The sequence below is a fragment of the Hyperolius riggenbachi genome, chromosome 6, assembly GCF_040937935.1.
Source record: "Hyperolius riggenbachi isolate aHypRig1 chromosome 6, aHypRig1.pri, whole genome shotgun sequence".
Classification (NCBI taxonomy): Eukaryota; Metazoa; Chordata; class Amphibia; order Anura; family Hyperoliidae; genus Hyperolius; species Hyperolius riggenbachi.
Genome location: NC_090651.1, coordinates 272,641,315 through 272,663,429, shown reverse-complemented (window position 1 = coordinate 272,663,429; position 22,115 = coordinate 272,641,315). Strand labels below are relative to the sequence as shown.

The window sequence follows — 22,115 nt, the reverse complement described above, 5'->3', positions numbered from 1 at the left end:
CTAAACTAGGGGGCCCTGTCACTACCTAAACTAGGGGGCCCTGTCACTACCTAAACTGGGGCCACCTGTCCCCACCTAAAATGGGGCCACCTGTCACCACCTAAACTGGGGCCACCTGTCACCACCTAAACTTGGGGGGTCCCCTGTCACTACCTAAACTGGGGAGCACCTGTGTCGGAGGCGCTTACAATCTAATTCCTACTATATAGTCCTAGTCTAATGTCCCACCATTGCTAAGTTCATGTAAATTTGGCTCCACCTGTGACCGCACCCACATCCTGATCCATGGCCATGCCCATTTTTTTGGCTTTGGCACTATTACCCCTGCACAACTTTCACCCCCACTGCACTTTGGCCCTCCCCCCCCCTCCCCCTCTTTTTTTGCCCTCTCTTGTTTAATTTCAATGTAAATTATTGATGCCAAGGACTGCAAAGCTCACAAACTAAGTCATTGAGTAATTGTGTGTTAGGGTTAGAAAAAGTGGGCGGAGCCAACACCAGCCAAATACATACCCAGGCAACGCCGGGCCATTAGCTAATATACAATAAAACCATGGTAAATCTAAAAAAAAAAGTCATTTTTAGGAGTAAGAGGATACATACAATTGTTTACCTCATCAGTTTATTTTTACCTCAGGTTAATTTTAAAGTTAAACCTCCATATTGATAGAATACTCACAGTCTCACAGCAGTAGTAACATGAATGTGAGGTCTCATCTGCTTGCTTTTTACCTTTCACTTTACTCATTCATGTGATTGCAGGAACATACACAGCAGTGATGCACCTGTGCACCTGTGTGCACATGCCCACAACCAAAAAGTGGACCTAAACCCTGGACTTCCTCTCTGCTCTAAAAGGTAAGCAACAGCATTCTAAGGTAGCCCCCAACTGTCTGTTTTGGAGGGACAGTCCCTCTTCATTGTATGCGTGATTAGGGTTGTGACACAGGAGTGATTAGAGGTGTGGCAAGGGTGTGGCTTAAGAGTCCCTCTTTCATATCTCAAGAGGTTGGGAGGTATAACCTTTATAGAAAAATAATTTCCTTGTTACAGCTTATAGAGCTCCTCAGAGATACTGCAGTGTAGTTACTTCCTGGTTTGCTGGCAGCACAGAAAGGGTTAAACTCCTGTGTTTACATATAGCCTGTCTGACTAGCACACCACAGCACAGTCCAGACAAAGATGACAGCTCCAATTACAGTGGCTCATTACTAGCAGATAAGGTAGTATTAGACAGACTGTTATATCTAAATACAAACGGTGGATTTCTCCGTTTTCCTTCTTTCCTCTGGAAGAGTTTAGGTCCTCTTTAAAGCGGACCTGAGCTCAGAACTTCCTCTCTGCTCTAAAAGATATGCAACAGCATAATAACCTTTAAAGGAAAACATTTCTTTGTTACAGCTGATACAAATCCTGCAATAACCCTGCTGCCCGTGGGATCACTTATCATCTCGAATGATCTCAAGTCTGGATATTCTTGCAATTAGCACTCTTTGATTGCAGCACCAGGGTTTCCCACAAGCGCTCTGGTTGACTCCTGCATCCCCCACAATTCCCTACATTAACTGGTTTATCTTTGAAACTGGTGCTACTGACTGTGGCAGGCTAGGGGATTTGACTGTGTGTGGAAAGTGCTAGCATAAAATGCTGGCCCTATACACAGGAAATAAATATATCAGTCATATAGATCAGACAAGCCATAAACATATGAAAGCCGAGGTGAAAACGTTATGAATGCTTACTGGAGTAACTCCCTGAATAGGCACACATGCGTCATCTGGGATATTTCACTGTTATTTGAGAATGATATATGAGGATAATGTTACAATAAATGTGTCACGAGGATCTCTGCAACTCCTGAACCACTTAAATAAGACATGGGAGAAAAAAGGGTTTAAAGTAGGTTAAATGTATAGACATATTGTGACTCAGAAGAGGCAGAACACAACAATTTTTATTTGGATAATATACTGGGTTTGGTCCAAAGCTAGAGGGTTGAATGCAGTAATAAAATGGCTGTTACTGGCCGCTAAGAGCTCATTCACACTACACCATTCATGCATGAACACGATCTCTTGCATGCTTTCCTGTTGCCCGCCTTGTGCACCACAGAGTGCAAGCTCCCCCCCCCCCCCCCCCCACACACACACACACACTCTCACACAAAATAATACCTACAAGTGGTGGGGGACCTCCCCCCCCCCAGCCCCCTTGCCCTGCAGTGACATTTGACCTTCACCCCCCCCCCATCTCCCAAACTGCCCCAAACCATACCCCTAAGCCCATCTGCTTGACACATACATGCAGTCACAGAAGTGCTGCCTGCATTCAGTGGTGTGGAGTCAGACAGACCTGTCACCGGTGGCTGCAGGTTCCCCCCTTCCTCATTTCTACCTATGGGGTACTGGTTGACATGTGGATGCTGAATGCAGATGCTGGGTGCCATGTGGGTTCTGGGTGTGGGTATAGGGTGTCATGTGGGTTCTGACTATGGGCGGGTATCAATTATTATTATTATTATTATTTATTGTATTTATAAAGCGCCAACATATTACGCAGCACTGTACAGTGCACAATAGATAAATGAGTTAACATACAAGGTAGAACATACGGAAACTCACAACAAAACAAGATCATGCAAATGATTTGATAACAATACAGTGTCATAGGTCAAAATAGAGACTGTTCATGTCTACAAGAGGGGTGGTTGTGAGTAAGATTGTATAATCAAGCTGGATACATTAGGGAGGAGGGCCCTGCCAGAGACTTACAATCTAAAGGGTGGGGGTGGAGACAATAGGTGCATCTTTTGAGAGGGTGTCTAACAGAACATATTATGGTGCTGGTGTAGGGGGGTATGCGAGCGTGAAGAGGTGATCTTGAGAGCTTGTTTGAAGGTACTAAAGGTGGGGGCGAGTCTGACGGCTGGTGGGAGCGAGTTCCAGAGAGTAGGGGCAGCCCTGGTGAAGTCCTGCAATCGTGCATGTGACTGAGTTATGCGTGGTGCGTCTAGGCGCAGGTCATTGGAGGATCGGAGGGGGCGGGCTGGTATGTGCCTGTGGACCAGATCAGAGATGTAGGTTGGGCAGGTCTTGTGCACTGATTTGTAGGCCAAGCACAGGATTTTGAAATTGATCCTAAAGCTGATGGGGAGCCAGTGTAGTGCTTTACAGAGCGGAGTTGTAGAGGCGCTGCGGTGAGAAGAATGTATCAGTCTGGCTGCCTCATTCATTACCAATTGAAGTGGGTCAGTACGGTTAGAGGGGAGGCCAGACAAAAGAGAATTGCAGTAGTCTAGGCGGGAGATGACAAGGGCATGGATAAGGAGTCTAACAATATTTTATTAAATTTTCAGTTACATGTCATAAAACCGTTGAGTATTACAAACATGGAGCAAGGTGGCCCTTTTGCCTTCACATTTATGCTCCAAAAGAATAGTTGTGTAAACATGCAACATTTTCTCCCCTTTAACCTCTTCAGTACCTCCCTAACCCACCCTTTTCCTTCCCACTATTCATCTCTACCATCTGCATCTTTTCTATTTTGAAGGTATAATATACTATGTTATTTTCAGTTTGCCCAGAGAATTATGTAAATCATTGACTGCATACCACTCTGTGTATTTGAAAGGTTCTACTATGTCTCGTATTTTGTTGTGGTCATAAGTTCCTTCAATAAAGTTTTTCCATTTTTTGAAAAAGGATTTTGTGTGTTTCTCTTTATGTTTTAGGGCATCCAATCTGTCCATGGCAAATAAATGTGTCAGCTCTTGTTGCACATCCCAGGTTGTAGGAACTGAAAGATAAATCCATTTGACGTATAAAGCTTTTTTTGCGGCAGCTAATAGTATGTGGCAGAAGGGTGACAGATGAGGTGTAGAAGTTACAGATTCTGAGCCTAGTTGTTCAGTAGGATTATTGTAATGGAAAAGCAGAGTCTGAGGAGTCAATTGTATGTCTTTCCGCGTTAACTGATGAATGTATTGTAGTACTTTTCTCTAGTATGTCGCTATAGCTGGGCAGGTCCACAAACAATCATAGAGATCGGCTTGTAGGTATTGGCATTTAGGACAGAAGGGTTTATAATGAGATGGAGGTTGAGTGTATTTAAGGTTGAAGGCGTATTTTGCCCTGTGGATCATTTTGTAGTGGGATTCTCTCCAAGATTCATTTATTATATATTTCCTCAATAATAAATTGCCTTCTATAATTTTGGAAGGGAGATCATCGTCTATAATGTCTTTTTGCCAAGATTTGACGTTTCCGAAGGCACTTTGCTTACCTATTCTGAACAGAACCTTATTTTGTATAACAGTAAGAGGAAGTCTTTGAGGACCCGGAGACAGGAAGGAGTCAAAATCGTTTATAGACATTTCAGTAGACATATTTTTCAGAGTGGCAGAGGCGTAGGACTTTACATGAGCAAAATACAGATAATGAGATTTGGGTAAATTGTATTCATTTCTGACTTCACTGAATGTTTTCCATCTACTTGCTCTCAGATTTATCAGCTGACCTAAGCTTTTAAGGCCTTTATCTTCCCAATTTCCAAAGCCTGCATGGGACATGCTGGCCAAAAAACCAGGATGACCCCAAAAGGGCATATATTTAGAGATCTGCGTTGAAAGCTGGAATAATTTGCGCATTTCTTTCCAGGTTACCCAGGTGTCTCGAAGTATGGCGCTATTTCTAAATTTACTTGGTAATTGACCATATTTGGTGTGTAGTGGAGCAGAAAGTGACCATGGGTCAGCAAATGACTGTTCTAAGTGACCATTGGAGAACTGATGGGTATTACTTATCCAGTCTCTTACATGACGAAAGAGGCATGACAAGTTGTATAATCTGATATTGGGTAGTTTTAATCCAACCATTTCTCGAATGAGTTTCATTTTATGTAGGGCAATTCGTGGTTTTCTATTTGACCATAAAAACTGTGTTATAGATCTTTCTATATCTCTTATGTCATTATGTTTTAAAAGGAGCGGAATGGTTTGAAGTGGGTATAAAAGTTTCCCAAAGGTCACTGAACGTACAAGTGCTATTCTTCCCATTAAGTTTATAGGGAGATTTGTCCAATTTTTCAATTGTTGTTTAAGTTTTTGAAATAGAGGGGGATATTTCAACATATAAATGGAAGAGGGATCTTTTGAAATCCATATACCTAAATATTTCACTTTTGTGGCTATTGATACCCCTACTTGTCTGATATGAGATGAGATTTCAGCTTGAGAAGACAACATCAGCAGCTCGTATTTGGACATATTTACCTTAAAACCTGTAACAATTGGTGTCAGCATGCAGAGAGAATCTGATTATTGGTGATCTGCAGTATCACCAAGAATGCAGATATATACCTGATTATTGATGATCTGCAGAATCACCGATAATACAGATATATTGCTAACCTCTGGACACCTATAGGTATGTGAGTGTTTGGTGTAACAGTAATACTTTGAGTAACACACCTGCTGAGCAGGTGATAATTGACAGTGAAGAGACACGGCTCAGAGAGCACAGGTACCTTCCAGCAGCCTGAGGCTCCTCAAGGGGAGGAGTCAGGCTAAGGATAGTGAAGGCCAGAGAGTGAGTGACACCTGAGGGTGGATGTCACTATCTGGTCTGGAGACTATCTCTTAACAGGAGAGATAGCTCTCAAGGTCGGCCTCGCCTGGTCGGCAACACACTGACAGATAAAGTACAAAGACAGAAGGCTGATTCGGTATCCAAAGCGAGCAGGGTCTGGCAACGGAATATCAGATATGCGAGGCACCGAATCAGAAGACAGAGGAGTAGTCGGAAAAGCTATAAGTCATAACATATAACAAACAATGCCTATACTGGGTGCGAGGTCCTTGGTCTCAGCACCCCGGAACTAGTCTGAAGTATACACAGATGATAATACAGTTCCCTAGACTGGGTGCGAGGTCCGTGGTCTCAGCACCCCTGGAACTAGTCTGAAATATAACACAGATGGTAGTACAGTTCCCTAAGCTGGGTGTGAGGTCCTTGGTCTCTACACCCTGGAACTAGCTTAAAGTATAACACAGATGATAACACAGTTCCCTAAGCTGGGTGTGAGGTCCTTGGTCTCTACACCCTGGAACTAGCTTAAGCATAACAGAATACAATTCAAATAATCTGGCTAAGTGTGAATTCCCAGGTCCACCTGGTTCAAACACACTGAAGGATCTGACTAGGTCTGAGTGCTTCCACGTAGTGATCGCAACGGCAGACAACTTGCAAGTGACCAGCAGAAACTATATATGGAGTAGTGCTCTCCAGGACCACCCCTAATTGCTCAACCAATAGTATCCTGCTCTGGAGTCAGCTGATCGGCGTGGTCAGCTGACTCTTCCTGCTTAGTATAAGAATTCTGCCTCTCAGCGTGCGCGCGTGTATTCCTAAGCCTATGTGCACTAACAGACTCAGCCACACCAGACACACGCTGCTGCGTGCAAACCGCCGCGCTGGACGCGGAACCAGCCGCCTTACTGTTGTTGCATGCGGCGGCTTTTCCGCGTTCTGCCCTGCCACCAGACACACGCTTCCGCGTGCAAACCGCCTCCTTAGTAGCACATGCGGCAGCTTTTCCGCGATCTCTCACAAAACCACTTGTTCCCCAATTTCCTTTACCAACTAAAACACGAGTTGAAGTTGGAGATGTGGATTAGCCATATATATCAAAATGTCATCTGCAAACATTGTTTGCGTGATGGTGGAAGATCCTATGGAAATGCCTTGGATTCTATGTTTTATAATCTTAGCCAGAGGTTCCACTGCCAGATTGAATAATAATGTTGAAAGCGGACAGCCTTGACGCGTACCTTTATGTAATTTGAAGTGTGGGGACAAAAAGCCTGGGGTGTATATTTGTGCCGTTGGGCAGTTTTGAAGTGAAGAAATAAGGTTCATAAAGGGTCCACTGAAGTTCATGTTTTGAAGGACTAATCCCGGCCAGTTCCAGTTTACATTATCAAAAGCTTTTTCAGCATCTAGTAGTAGTGGATAAGGAGTTTAGTGGTGTCAGGGGACAGGAAGGAGCGGATCTTGGAGATGTTGTGGAGGTGGAAGTTGCAGGATCTGGCAATACTTTGGATGTGGGCTGTAAAGGAAAGTTCAGAGTCCAGAGTAACGCCTAGACAGCGGGCTTGGGAGGTAGCCCAATTGTCATGCTGGTGTTGATTGCATGTACTTAGTGCCATGTGAGATCTGGGTGTGTGTACTGGATGTCATGTGGATGCTGGGTGCAGGTACTGGGTGTGACATGGGTGCGAATACTTGGTGCCATGCCTGTACTAGGTGCTGGCTATGGGTGAGCATTAGGTGTCGCATGGGTTTTAAAGGCAGTTATTTTGGGTGAGGATAATTGTTTAGTGGGTGCTTGGTGCAGATAGTGGATGGCATGTGCAGGTGTGAGTACTGGGTGCAATGTTAGGCCTGGGTGCAGTTACTTGGTGTGATGTGTCAAATATGGGGGAAAGAGGTGTGGATGGATGTTAGAAGAAGTAGAGATCAGAAGATGTCAGTGTGGGTGCTGCAGGAAGTGGAAGTAATTGGTGGTGCTGGGGGAAGGAGAGGTCACTGGGGGTGCTGGGGGAGGGAGAGGTCAGTTTATGTGCAGAGGGAGGTCATTAAGGGTGCTGCTGGGGACAAGAAGGGTGCCATTGAGGAGGGAGAGGTCACTGTGGGTGCTGGGGGATCAGGATCACTGCAGTGCTAATGCTGGGGAGGGAGAGGTCAGTATGGGTCCTAGGTGAAGGGAGAGGTCACTGTGGGTGCAGGGTTAAGGTAGAGGTCACTGTGAATGCTGGAGGAGGGAAGAGGTCACTGCTGTCCAGGAGACACCATCTTATCTGCTCCCACACAGCTGTAGGGATGGATAAACTAGGAATCCGGTATGTGACCTTTTTACTCCAAAGTCTCCCAGATGGGGGAGGAGCTTACTGTGCATGGTGGGCAGTGCTCCCTGCATGTGGTAGGCGGAGCTTACCATGACTGGGGCGGGGCTTATTTTTAACAGCCAAGGGGGCCTTTTAACGGGTGTTTTAAAAGGGAGGTGCTTAGGCACCCAGAGCCCACCTCCCACCCCACCTCTGCACATGCCTGCTGGAGAATTCAAGGAGCGAAACAACACAAAAGAGAAAACACAGGAGCCAATAGTGCAATATGTCACAGTATCAGGAGATGGTCAGAATAAAGAAGATTACTCACATTTACCTGGTTGCAACTAAATGCAACCACCAATATGGCATACGGAGGGGACTACCACCGGGTGCACTACTGGTTCTAAAGAAGAGACTCCTAGGGGTACTCGGTAAAGAAAAAAACCTCCCAACAAAGGTGCGAACAGTAAAACTGAGGGTGGAGGTACCCAAAAAAAACCTATTAAAATACAGTTTAAAAAAAGTAGTGGTTGGGTTACCTCTCCTGAAGAATAGTAGCCAATACAACTTTTGACCATCTGAAATTTTTGTGCAATACAATTTTTGTATACTCAAAAGTCGTATTGGCCACTATTCTTCAGGAGAGGTAAGCCGTCCACTGCTCCTTTTTTAACTTTTTTTAAAAATACATTTTAATTGTTTTATACCTTTTTGGGTGCCTCCACCTTCAGTTTCATAAAAGTCTATGGAATTTTATGTTAGAATACGGATCACACACTATGGGCAATGTATCATGACACAGTGTAGTTGACCCCTTAGGGTTGGTTTGCACTTAGCCGGCATGCAACTTGCATGACACACTGCCTGCCTTGTGGTGATGCAAGTATGCATCTGAATTGCTTAGCCGTGTTATGCACTTGGGGTGTGTGCTGCAGGAAACTGCAGCAACCGCAGTGCGCCCAACTAGCCTGTGAGGAAACACTGCAGATTCATACTGCATTCAGCCCTAGTGATACCGGGCCCTTAGGGTTGAGGAATGGTCACCCCCTGGTAGTGAAGGACTTGCATTCACCACAGGCTCCTCTGTGACCCCATAGACTTGAATGTTCATTGTTAAGTTATTCTTGAGGAGTGAAGCAATGTGGTACTATCGATGGACCTTATTGCTTCTTTGAATTGTTGGCCTGTTAAATGGGTGTAGTGATGATAATTGTAAATATGTGTTAACATAATTTATATTTATCATCACTAAAGCTGTTGCTGGGCATGTATATTTGCTTATGTTATGCAAGTCTCATCTAGCCCTTTATGTAAAAGTATTATGTTTGCATGTGGACAGAGATACACAAATGACGGACGCACAGCGATGGTCACGAGAAGACAAGATGAAACAACGCATAGCTGTGCTTTCAAATTTCTTTACTTAGCCATTAATAATGATAAGTCAGGGGTTAAGATGGAAGTCAAAGTGACAACATGGAGGGATGAGCAATTACAAGGCTGAATAGGAAGCACAATGTTGGCAGGTAAATGATCACAAATGAATTAAACACTGGAAACAGATGTGGTCTGACGGACGTCACACAGTAATGGGATACAGGGGACACTGAATTATTATTACAACATCTAGATCAGGGGGTAGGGAACCTATGGCTCGGGAGCCAGATGTGGCTCTTTTGATGATGGCTACATCTGGCTCATAGTTAGGGGTTGATTCACTAAGCTACACTGCTCAAGCATCGCAGCTTATTGTGGCAATGCAAGTAAAATTTTCAAAGTAGGCACACTACTGCTGTAGCATGCACTACTAACTTACTCGCTCACCCCCCCCCCCCCCCCCCCCCCCCCCAAAACTAACAGCAGCTACAACTGTCCCACTCTGGACCCGGTCAGGTCCAGTGACTTTGTAGAACGTAATCCCCACACTTTGATTGGCCCAATAGGCTGCCTGTCACTTGACAAGCAGCCTATTGGGCCAAAGTGCGGGGATCTCGTCCTACAAAGTGAAGAAGCAACCCCCCAAGTCAACTTGCTAATTGCACAAGCTGTTGGTCGGTATTTTTCCAGTCTGGCTCTTGGGGAAATTGCTGATGTTGCTGAAACCCAAGAGAAGCTGAAGACGTGTCTGAAGCTTCCACTGCCGGTGGATCAACTGTATACACATAGTCGTGGCAACAGGGAGCCCTCTGCTAAGCATTCGCATTGTGCCAGTTTGAAACATATTGTATGGCTCTCATGGAAATACATTTTAAAATATGTGACGTTTATGGTCTCTCAGACAGAAAGGTTCCTGACCCCTGATCTAGATGATGATAAAAATATACAGAGATCTGCATCTCTCACCGTCTCTTCAGTACAGTTCTCACAGCCCCGGTATGTCCAGTTCATAGAAAACCATTTGATTTCCATTTTATAGCAGGAGTTGAAGTTGCAAGTCCAGTCGTATGTCACTTCCATTAAGAGCATAGACAACTGCAGGCACCGTGATCTCCATGGCGGAAGCCGAGACTGGACACATATAAGCAATAAAAACAGGAATATGGTTTCTGACATACAAGGAAATATCATTAACAAAAAAATTATAGATGCTATATTGGCTTGATGTTATCATTACTCTTAACCTCCCTAGCGGTAACCATGAGTCAGGCTTTGGGAGGAAAAAAGAAGCAAGGAGCGGTAATCCCAAACCTGACTCTTGGTAGCCGCCGGTAGGTATGTAATGCACAGTGCAGCATGGTGGCATTTCAACTCACCTTCCCTGTGATCCAGATGCTGGCAGCAGAAGGAAGGCGAGTTGTAACTACACTATGCCTGCCCCCCTGCCGCTGTGCCTATACTGGAGGCATGTACCTATCTAACCTATACTGGGGGCACCTACTTATCTAACCTATACTTGGGGCATCTACCTAGCTAACCTATACTGTGGTCACCTACCTAGCTAACCTATATGGCAGGCACCTACCTATCTAACCTATACTGGGGGAACCTACCTATTTACTCTATAGTGGAGGCACCTACCTATCTAACCTATACTGGGGGCACCTACTTATCTAACCTATACTTGGGGCATCTACCTAGCTAACCTATATGGCGGGCACCTACCTATCTAATATACTGGGGGAACCTACCTATCTAACCTATACTGGGGGCAACTATACTGACTACCTATATTGGAGGCACCTACCTATCTAACCTATACTGGAGGCACCTACCTATCTAACCTATACTGGTGGCAACTATGCGGGCTTCCCTAGACTGGAGGCACCTCTATCTAGCTAACCTTTACTGGGCTGGCTACTGCCTGGCTACCTATACTGAGGGGGACCTATAGCTGGCTAACCTATAACACGGGCACGGGGGGGGGGGGGGGGCGCATTTTTACACCCTCACCCTGGGTGCAATTTAGCCTAGTAACTGCCCTGAGTCAGACATACCAACATGATGTGTATAGTCATGCAGTGGGTGCAGGACACTAAAGTGAGCCTGACAGCGTTTTTCATACCAGTGGGTACTTCTTCATAGGTCAATTTTTTCCCACCGGCACAAAACAACTGCCAGGCTCTATTTAGTGCCCTGCACCCACTGCATAGATGTTACCTTTTTGGTATGTCGGACTCTGGCTTCACACTTTTATTTGTGAATACATTTTGCACTGATATTTTAAAGCGGCAGTTCCAAGTGTTTTAGGATTTCTCTATATGGTTATCTATTGGTTCTACTCCTTCATCTTTGTCACCTAGACCTAGAGCATGCTGGTCATCATAGAATACCATACTGTATCTGTGGTACATAGATCATGGTAGTGTTGGCTTATTGTCTTTTCTTTACATAATTTAATTAAAGTAGGACTCCACCCAAATACTTAATTTTGAATAGAGTCAAAAAGGTTTAGCAGTCTGTTTTTTGTTTCTTTCTGTTCTCTTCTGCTACTGTCTTATAAGCAATAGAACAAAGTAAGGGAATGTCTCTGATGGAGACTCAATAGCATTCGATAAGGGTTAGTGTACTGAAAGATTTAAAAAGAGACCTCATGAAGTCTGCAGACACTACAATAAACTGTATACGCACGTGGCTCCTCCATATTGGGCTTGGACCCGCCTCTTCTGTTTGTGATATGCACAAAAACATTGACTTATGTTCCCTGACTTCTATATTACAGATGACGTCACCCTCCTGCAGTGATCCTGTGAGGTGGACTCTGAAATTCCTGCCTAGGCAAGGTTTGTTAATGGAAGCTCTGAGCTAGCAATTCACTAATAAAGTGTACTGCGTCTTGGTTCAAACATAAAGTACTGTCGTGTCCTGTCAGTTTTGTATCAGTTTTCTATGACTCTGTTCACACATAAAAGGTGTACAGTTCCAATCCAGAGTCAGGTAAAACTGATAGAAAATTGATGTAAATCTGACAGAAAGAAAGGTTGGCAAAATCTAAACACTTAAAGGACAACTGTAGTGAGAAGAATATGGAGGCTGCCATATTTAATTCCTTGGACTGACAGGCAACTGCTTTTGTTTAAAAGGAAATAAATATGGCAGCCTCCATATTCTTCTCACTACAGTGGTTCTTTAAAAGCAGACCATTTTTAAAGCCCGTAGGTGGGTGGAGGAAGGGGGAGCTGACTGAGATGATTTTGTTCTGTGCTGAGGGAATGGCAGCTTATCCACTGGCTGTCAGCCACTAGGGAGGTGTGACTATAGAGGGAATCTCAGTTGACCTTCCACTAACTGGACACTGTCACTGCCATAGCTAACTGCCAGGGAGGCAATGTGAGCAGCTGCAGGCTGTTGGGTGTACAGGTCTGGCCACCCCTGAAAGTTTGCAGACAGTAGCAACTTTGGTTTTGCTCAGTAGCAACTTTGGTTTTGCTGTTACAAAAATGTATATTTTTATTATGTCATTTGAATTGCAAACATTTTTATAATAGCACTTTAATGGAATGCAGTTATAAACAAGATCAATAAACCAGATATTTAAAATATTCAGCCCAATTTGGTGCTAGTCCACTTTGGGGGACCCAGCAGGAAACCTGATAGGATTATTCAGGTAATGTAACTGGGTGGACAGCACCCTCTTGAACTGCATGGTTTCCAAAAGGTTGTAGTAAACTAAGCCCACACTATTTAGCCGATCACAACGCTTTGTGCAGTAGGATGGTGCTGTGATTGGAAATCTTTTCTCTATGAGGTTTCCTGCTGCGTCCCCCAAGTAGACTAGCGCCCAATACAGTATTCAGCACTTTCTTTTGACCCTTCTTCAAAGATATCAGACATGTTTGAACATCACTGATCTTCTTCCTTTCTGTTCTTATCTCACTCCCTATCAGGGCCGGGCCGAGGCATAGGCTGGAGAGGCTCCAGCCTCAGGGCGCAGTGTAGGAGGGGGCGCACAATTCATTCAGCTGTCATTCCTAATTGTGTTTGAAGCAGAAAGAAATAAGAAAAGGGGATACATAGCAGTGACTGCAAGCCAGATAACTAGATATTAAGGTGTTGGGAAGGTTGTGGGCCCTGTGGCGCTTCTTAGTCTAATAGCAATCAGTGTGTGACGGCTGGGGTGGGAGGGATGGGGGGGGGGCGCACTTTGGTATCTCAACCTTGGGTGCTGGAGGACCTTGTCCCAGCTCTGCTCCCTATGAGGTTTCCTGCTGGTTTCCCTAAAGTAGACTATTCCTGGCAGTTCCTCCAATGTTCCTGGATTATATATTAACTCAACTTTGGATCTTCAGGGATCACTGGAGACACCTTAGAAAATGAAAAACCTTGTGCAAGTTAGGACTGAAGCATCTATTCCCAGTTCTTGCTTTTGGACCAGGGAAACCTTTTCATTGCTCCTCTTTCCAGGAATAAGCGTGCTGCATGTGGTGGTATGTGGTGCTTTGCGGCTGAGCTTATGCATTACATCTTCCCCCAGTGTACATGCTCAGTGTCCTCTATCTGCCAGTGACTGTGCAAGTTACGGTAATCTGCAGCATCAGCCAATACTTCTGCTATGGACGCTGCCTCAATGTGACCTTGCAGCACATACAACAACACTAAAGCAAAATCCTGCACATAAATGTCTACAGCATATTTCACAATAATTAGGATGTAAAAGCAGAACAGCTCATTAACTATGCTGCATGTTATTGGCAGGGCAACCTTTATTTCCAATCAGTTCTAATGCAGGCTGTAAACTGGAGCACACACACACTCAGAGCAAATGCTTTAATCAAGGTTAATTCAGTGTAGATGGTCTCTAGTGTAAAGTGTTGGAAAGTTACAATATTACATGAGGATTCTGCATTTGGTAATAAGGAACTTTTGTGGCTTCTTGGAAGTGCAGCAGCCCCTCTCTCTATCCTCCCCCCACCCATTCATCCTCCGGGCTGGTGCTTGGTGCACTGCGGGTTTATTCTGGACGTGTTGTCTGCTGCATAATATGGGTCACATTGCAGGCTGGTTATGTGGTGCAAAAGGGGTTAAAAGCCCTCTAGTGGGGGCTGATCATATCCATGCTTCAGAACTGGAAGGATAACTGTAACTGATACTCCCTCATTGAAAGATCGATATCTACTCTGTGCTGAGTCATTATGTGAAGCGAAGACTGCATTATGGTTGAAGGTGGGGTAAAGAGTTGTGTATGCAGCTTGGTGTGGCTCCTGCATCATGTGGCTTATCTCTCACACGGCCCATATAGTGATTGGAAGAATTAATGTCTTGTATTGCATACATGCTCATTTGTGTAAGCTATGTCATTTTATTTATTTTCTTCCTCTGTCCATGTAAACATTAACAAACTCTCCAAACACAGCTATATCCTCGCATGGTGTGACCTTGGGGGGACTCACTACAGCAGATCCACCTCCTTAGTTCTGACTTGCTTGAGGTAAGTAGGTTCTGTCCACCCACGCTCATTGGACCACTTGCTACTTCATAACAAGTTGCTTCTAATTTAGGCAACTTACTATAAGGCCCCTTTTGGATGGGGGTGGCTGAACTGCCCGTTTGCCAAGCAGTTCAGCCTCCCGTATGCCCCCTGCCAGTGCACTTCGGCTGCAATTTAAATACAGCTGAATTTCAGTGGTTGTAACAGGTGTTACTGGGCGGCAGAGGAACGCGACGTGTTGAGTCTGAGCTGCGGCTGTGGCCACGCTCAGATCTCACTTTGTTGGGGGAGGGGGGGGGGTTCTGTACAGCACCGCCGGTGCAGGAAAGCAGCTGACAGGCGGTGAATTCACCGCTTCTCAGCCGCCCATGTGAAAGGGCCCTAAATCTGTATTCTGGTCCAGAGCTTCATCTTCCTAGTGGGTTATATCTAAAAATGGTCAACTAGATGAAAATAATTCCACTTTACATGAATATTTAATGCAGATTGTATAGTGCTTTGAAATAGGTCAACCTAATTTATCAGGTGGTGCATGTGATTGGCCCAATTAAAGCTGCATACAATTTGTATTCAATTTGCATCCAAGTCATACTAGAATTACTAGTATCTCATTGACCATCTCTAGTTATATCCATCAGGCTTGCTCAAATCCGAATTCGGGAGACATCCGGGTAGTTCTATCCGGATATCTCCCAGTAAAGCTGTGCGTGCGGGGGCGGGGGTCAATCTTACCTGTATGATGTCTTCTTCGGTCCGTCCCTGGCGCCTCCCACGATGCGCTCCAAGCAGCGATCACGTAACTACAAAAACTTCCTCCTTCTGGGTTGAAGGAGGAAGTGTTTGCAGTCACGTGACCGGCGCATGGAACGCATCGTGGGAGGCGCCAGGGACGGACCGAACAAGACATCATACAGGATAAAAATGATACCCATGGCAACCGTGGGAAGGTAATTTTGGAGCTGACAGTGGCTATGATGGCACAGATAGCAGAATTAAAATGACAGATATTCTGCTATTGGTAGCATCACACACCCATGTTCTCAGGTGCTTTATGAAAGGTACGCCTTCATGGATAAGAGTTGTTTTTCTAGTATGTACCACATATGCCCAATTGGCCTAGGATCTTAGGAATTTAGAAGCCAAAAAAACCTAGATTCATCAGACCACCTTCTTCAATTGCTCTGTGGTCCAGTGTAGACATGTAGCTGCCCATTTTAGTCACTTCGGCAATGGACAGTGGTTAGCAAGTGCACTCTGATTGGTCTGGAACTATGCAGTAATCTGCAATGCATTGTGTGTTATGACACCTTTCCCTCATTGTCAGCATTACATTTTTTAGCAGTTTGTACTGCAGCAGATCATCTGAGGGATTGGGTGAGACAGGCTTTGCTTCTCACAGTCTTAAGCACCCATAAGCCCAGAAATTCACTAGGAGCGATTTTCTGAGCGCTTTGAGATTTGAAAGCTCTTGATAATGTAATGCTATGGGTATGATCCCACTTGAGCGATGTGATTTTATAAAAATCCCCCATAGCATTGCATCAGTAAGAGCTTTTTCAAATCACTAGCAATTAGAAATCACTCCTAGTGGGTTCACCAACACGTCTTGGCCTAAGTTTGGTCGTTACCAGCCACCGTATACTGAGAACACCCCAATGCTCTGACTCAGCTATCACAGTTTGTCCCGTGTCACTTAGATCTTCACATCTGCCTATTTCTCCTTATTCCAACACATTACTTTCAAGAACTGGTGGTTCACTAGCTGCCTACTAGTATATCCCACCCATTGACAGATGCCACTGTAAAGAGATGATCAGTGTTCTCTGCACTGGTATTTATGCTGTGGCTAATCGGTGTATGCCATGTACATTACATGATTTTAAAATATTTGTATTTTTTTATCATCTCATTCATTAATTTAAAAAAAAAGTAGAAACAGACGCTAACATCATAAAAGTTGACAGATGAAATCACAAGTGGTGATGGAATTGAGATTAACAAGCCTTTGCAGGATTTGCCCCACACTAGCGAGGGCTTTGGATTATACACTTTTTGTGGTCCCTGCTTTGGAATTTGTGCCTGGTTGTCCCCGGGGGCCCTTCCACACTGAGCCCGTTGTGTTGTGACGCAACAGACAAATTATCATCAGAGCAGGATCATCCACCAGGCAATCTAGACAGCTGCCTGGGGCTTAGTGGGTGTCAGTGGTCCCACCAGTCATCTTTTTTGACCTCTCTCCACTTCAGCTTACAAAAAAAAACACAAGGGAGCCCCAAATCTACTAACTTGCCTGGGACCCCATTACATCTTAATCCATCTCTGCTTTGCAACTTAGTGCAATGATATTCCTATGGAGGATTCCACGCTGCGTATAGTGTGGCAGGTTCTGGTGCAGTAATGCACAACCTGCTGTGTGTTAATGGAGTTACGTGTGCATTTACAGTGGCACTGAGGCATACTTTCATTGTACTGTATGCCTCACTGTATGGTCGGCTGCACCACAGCTGTCTTTTTGGCTACGAGTCAATGTGGAAGGCCCTTTTTCACTTAAAATTGTTATCACAGATGCACTGCAATTGCGATTTTTCTCATTGTCCTAATGTGTTTCTGTGCGGTTCTGTAAGATTTTCCTGTGATCTTTCATTTTTACGGTACTACAGCAGTTTGCGTTTTTTCTGACAATTCATTAGCCGGAAAAAAATGAGACCATGAAAATCGCAAGAAAATTATATAGCACTTTTTCACTGCACAGCTGAATCGAATAATCGAAAATCGCTAGTGATTTTTAAATCACTAGGGTTGCTACACTATCATAGAAATCATAAGAAGTATTTTCCACTTTAGTGATTCGAGTTGCAAATTGCAATCACTTTCTGGAGCGAGGCATCTTTCACACAACATGCGATTCCCATTGTTTTTTATACGATCCGATTTTTTATTCCGATTAAAAAACATAGCAGTACTTTTTTAACCCAAAAATCTGGTCAACTAAAAAAATCTGAATCGTATGTAGTGTGCAAGAGGCCTTAGAGTGATAATGCGATGCAAATGAAAAATCGCAATCGCATAACAAAATTAGTGACAATCGCTGGTGTTTGTGATTTGTAATTGCGATTGCTAGTGGAATAGAGCCCTTAAACCCATACAAAAACCCAGAAAAAAATACATTATGCACTACGTATACTACGTTTGCATTTGGGGAAAGATCGAATTGCATTAGTAAAAAAGGGATACCTCGATTTCAGTTCAGCGCCCTTGCAATCGGCAAATCAGGTGCAATCAGGAAATTGGATCTAGGCGAGTTCAGTGTAAAGGGCCCTAAAGGTGGAATGAATCTGTGTTGCCGATACACATGCAGCAATCGGCAAGCTTATGTTAGTACACATTTAACCTACACAGGCGGAACTCCTGTGAGGAACCCACTACAAATCGCTAGCGCAATCACTAGTGTTTTTAATTAGCGTTTTGTAAGCGATTTCATGAGCGTTTTTTTCCGGCACTTTTGGGAGCGATTTTAAAAAGTGTAAGCTTTTTGGCAGCGATTTTAATTCTGATTGGTCCTTGCAATGTATCATCATTTTTTTTTACCGTTTGCAGTCATTTAAGATCGCATTGAAATCTCTATGTGTAGCGATTCATGAGCAATTTGCCAGTGCTTAAATACTTTACATTAAAGCGCAAACGCTCCCAAAATGCTGCATGTCCTGCGATTGCGACTTTGCAAATCACAATTGCTACTATGGAATTTGTTACATTTATTTCCATTGGCAGAGTGTTTAGGGAAAGCGTTAACAATTTAAAGCGCTCCCTAAACACTCAAAAAGCGCTCTAGTGGTTCCAGCCCTGAGGCTGCGTCACCCTGCAGTAACGTCCTGCTTCCAATATTATCTGCCAGATCAGCACAATGTATCATGCATAAGAGGGCCTGCCTCTGCTATCCATTTCAATTCAATCAAATCACATGTTGGTATATTCTGCTGCTCTGACAGATCAGATCTGACTGTGTATGGCCAGCATACAAAAGGAATGTTTAAATAGCGCCTACTTTAATGTAATCGGATTATTAATAATCAATATTGCCAGACAGTTGCCTTCACTGTATTTAAAAAATCACTGCAGTCATCATTACAATTAACTAGTAGAATGAATATATACCGGTATGTTTCCTGCATCTGTGTGTTGATATCTGCATCCCTTCCCTGTAAAAACATTGCCTCCCTGTATGTCATGCATACATCTTGTTTTCACTGTCAGATGTATTAACCATAAGCTTTCAATTTTACTGTATAGCCACAATATGCAGAAATACAGGGAAGATTCTCCTGCAGAAGGTATGATGGTAAATATATTAGTTTAATAAAATGCTGATTTAATTATCTTTCTCTTTTCTTTTTACAATATACTGTATTTAGGGGGTGAATCCATTTTAATACATGTGTAATAATGGATTGTGTGATAATCCGAAATAGGGTGTGGGATAATATATCACCCCCTTGTCTGTCACCTAAGGGGTTAAGCCAAAAGTGTGCAGAGGGTGGAAGTGCATTGCGGCAGATGTACATCCAGCTGTGCATGCAGAACTGGCCATACAACTTACCCAGGAGGCTGAGTGCCAGTGTTACCAAGCTTAACCCAGGGGGTGCTGGGCGCTCTCTCCTGCCCATGGCCTGGGAGGGGTGAGGGGGGTCTCCAATCCTTTCCTGGAATATAGCTATGTATAAAATAGATTTTTTTTCCCCCTCGATGGAACGGCTCTGACAGCAATGTAAACTCAATATGGCCGTATCTCTGGCTGCAGCAGAGATGCAGAGGGCTGGGGGTGGTGTGTGGTGGGAAAGCTTGATTTTATGGTTTGTAGATTTCCAGGAATCATGCGGGAGGGTGGAAAAAAATATTCTTTTTATTTGTAATCACTTTGTTGTTCATCTTCTTTTGTTTAACCAGCTATAACAATGCTGTAAGATGTCTATTAATAAAACTTACCAAAAAGGTTATTTTATTTTTTTTATAAATGCTTAGGATCTCCTTTTTACAGTAATAAAAAAAATGTACATTCCTGAATAAAGTAGGATGTAAAAAAAACAAATCTAAACATAAGGGAGTGAAATGAAAAAATATAAAACTGGATCACAAATATAAAAAGGAGGAAAACCAGCTAAACAATATATGAATGTGTTTGTCACTGTTACATCAGTTGTAATTGCAGAGAAGCTGAAATTGTTTTATAACACAGAGGTATTTAGAGTATGATTCTTGATAAATTCTTTGTTTTGTGTAGCAGGACAGGCTGGCCTATGTATCGAGAAAGCTCCTATTTAGATTAATAAAATATTCAATTTACTGTGTTAAACTGCATGCAAAGCAATATTTTGTGAATGAATTGCACTTAAGAATACCTCCAGCTCCAGTTCCTGACGTGTGAGAATCTGTATGGTTTCCTAGCAGTTGTATTCAGAGATTGTGCTGCTTTTAGTAATGCAAGAGAATAGAATTATCTGTCCAGTTTCATTAAGGCTGAGGGTGCCTACACACATCCAGTCTTGATTGGCCAATGTTACCACTTCCATGTAGTAGAAGAGTTTACCTACACAAGCTGTCCATAGTATGATTGACCAATCACTGACCAATTTTACCACATCCATGTACAGTGGTAGCAGGGTTTACTTCTTATCTGCTCATAGTATTCAATATTTGTTGACACTCATGCTACATGGAAGTGATAAAAATGGTCATTGATTGGCCAATCATAATTGAAAGTGTGTACCAGGCTTTAGTTCACAGTGGGAGGGAGCATTCACTGCAAAAACAGGAACTCTACATGGAGGAAAGGTTGTGTCACGTGTTATGTGAGCATTGTGTATCATACAGTGAAGCATATAATCAATTGAAGAGCATGTTTTAATGCTACTGTTAACACACACTGCAGTGCAATTCTGTGCGTTAAAAGTCCTCCATTACATCTCACCACAACGCGCCACTATGAACTTAGCCTAAAATGACCATACATGAGCAGATTTTTATTGGTTAAATGAACAAAAGTGATCCAGTATAAGGGTTTCCCCAAACACCTCTTTTTAATTTGTATTCAGTCAGATGAGGTTTGTTGATCAAACATCAAGGTAAATCAAATTCTGACTGTATGTGGCCAGTACAGATGGTTAATGAGATCATAATAATGCCGTACATGCAAATTGTATACATCCAATCAGTAATACATTTCAAGGGAGAAATCAAATAGGTAGATTTTAGAACTAAGGACTGTCTAAAGGCTGTACAGAAAAGTAGAACCTTTTTTTTCTATTTGTGCAAATCTAAAAAAAAAATCAATTTAAGTGAGAACATTTTATTGATTTTTTCATTTTTATCGATAAAAGTCGATTGGGAGTGGCTGATTTTTCAAATAAATCTTTATGAAGATTGAATGGTGTAGGATAGATTGTTAATATCTTGATTTATGTACCCAAGTGTCACAGGACCCCTAGTGGCCGGACCTCAAAATGCCTTCCAATCGGTTTCAGCACACAGACCATGCAAGCTGTGGTCGCAATCGGTAAACAGAAACCGCTGGAATTTTGGCAGCAGACCGACTAGAAGGGAGCCTGTGAGGTACGGAAATTACACACTATTTCAGGGTATAACTGCCACCACCTCTGTTATCATGGGACAGAGGCACCCACTGACTGGCTGAGCCTAGACCTGCAAATAAAAACCGTTAAACACACTCTATTCTGTCTAGCTAGCGACAATAGTAGCGACTCTTCAGAGACCAGGTTCAGTTTGTGCGGCTGAATAGCAGGGTAGCTCAATACACAAGGACGTTTTAGCGTCATTTTATTAAAATGCAATATAAATAATATATACAGAAAATCGTTAAAATCAACAATTATAGAAACATTAATAGCCAGTATGAAAATAAAAGGGAAGAAAATACTTAGGTTTGTGGAAATATGTCCTTTCTGGGAAAACTTGTAAAGTTCCTTTGTTCCAGTTCAGTAGCAAAGTTCAGACAAGATGGCCGCCAGCCACATGGTCCTCTGGCTGGCTTGATCAGGTGATGGTACACAGGGGAGGACTGAGGTCCGCCTGCTGGCAATGTGCTTGATGAAGCTGGTTCAGGGGTGTGGCAATGCCTACCCCCTCTGAATTACAAACCAATCACAGTTCAAGTCCTTGGAGAGAGATTCAGGTTTAAACTTATACAACGCTGTAACTCAAAACCGATAAATGCCACATTGGCGCTGATAACAGATTAATATTCCTCAGATGAGGACAATTCCTATTACATCAGACTTGATTAGATAGGGGGTCCAGTTCCTGAGAAGTTTAATAACTTGGTTGTAGGGGCCCCTGGTCCCGCTAGACTGG

The 22,115-nt window shown here is 43.4% G+C and overlaps 1 protein-coding gene across 1 annotated transcript in view; it reads right to left on the bottom strand.

Annotated features, from left to right (window-relative positions):
• The window catches only part of SCN2B (sodium voltage-gated channel beta subunit 2), a 69,976-nt gene extending 50,429 nt beyond the window's left edge, over nucleotides 1-19,547 (bottom strand). Inside the window, 3 exon segments of the mRNA XM_068240872.1 lie at nucleotides 10,229-10,321; nucleotides 10,323-10,393; nucleotides 19,348-19,547. Coding sequence (XP_068096973.1) covers nucleotides 10,229-10,321; nucleotides 10,323-10,393; nucleotides 19,348-19,414 — 231 coding nt within the window. The 5' untranslated portion in view covers nucleotides 19,415-19,547.
• Between the last annotated feature and the right edge of the window lie 2,568 nt (nucleotides 19,548-22,115).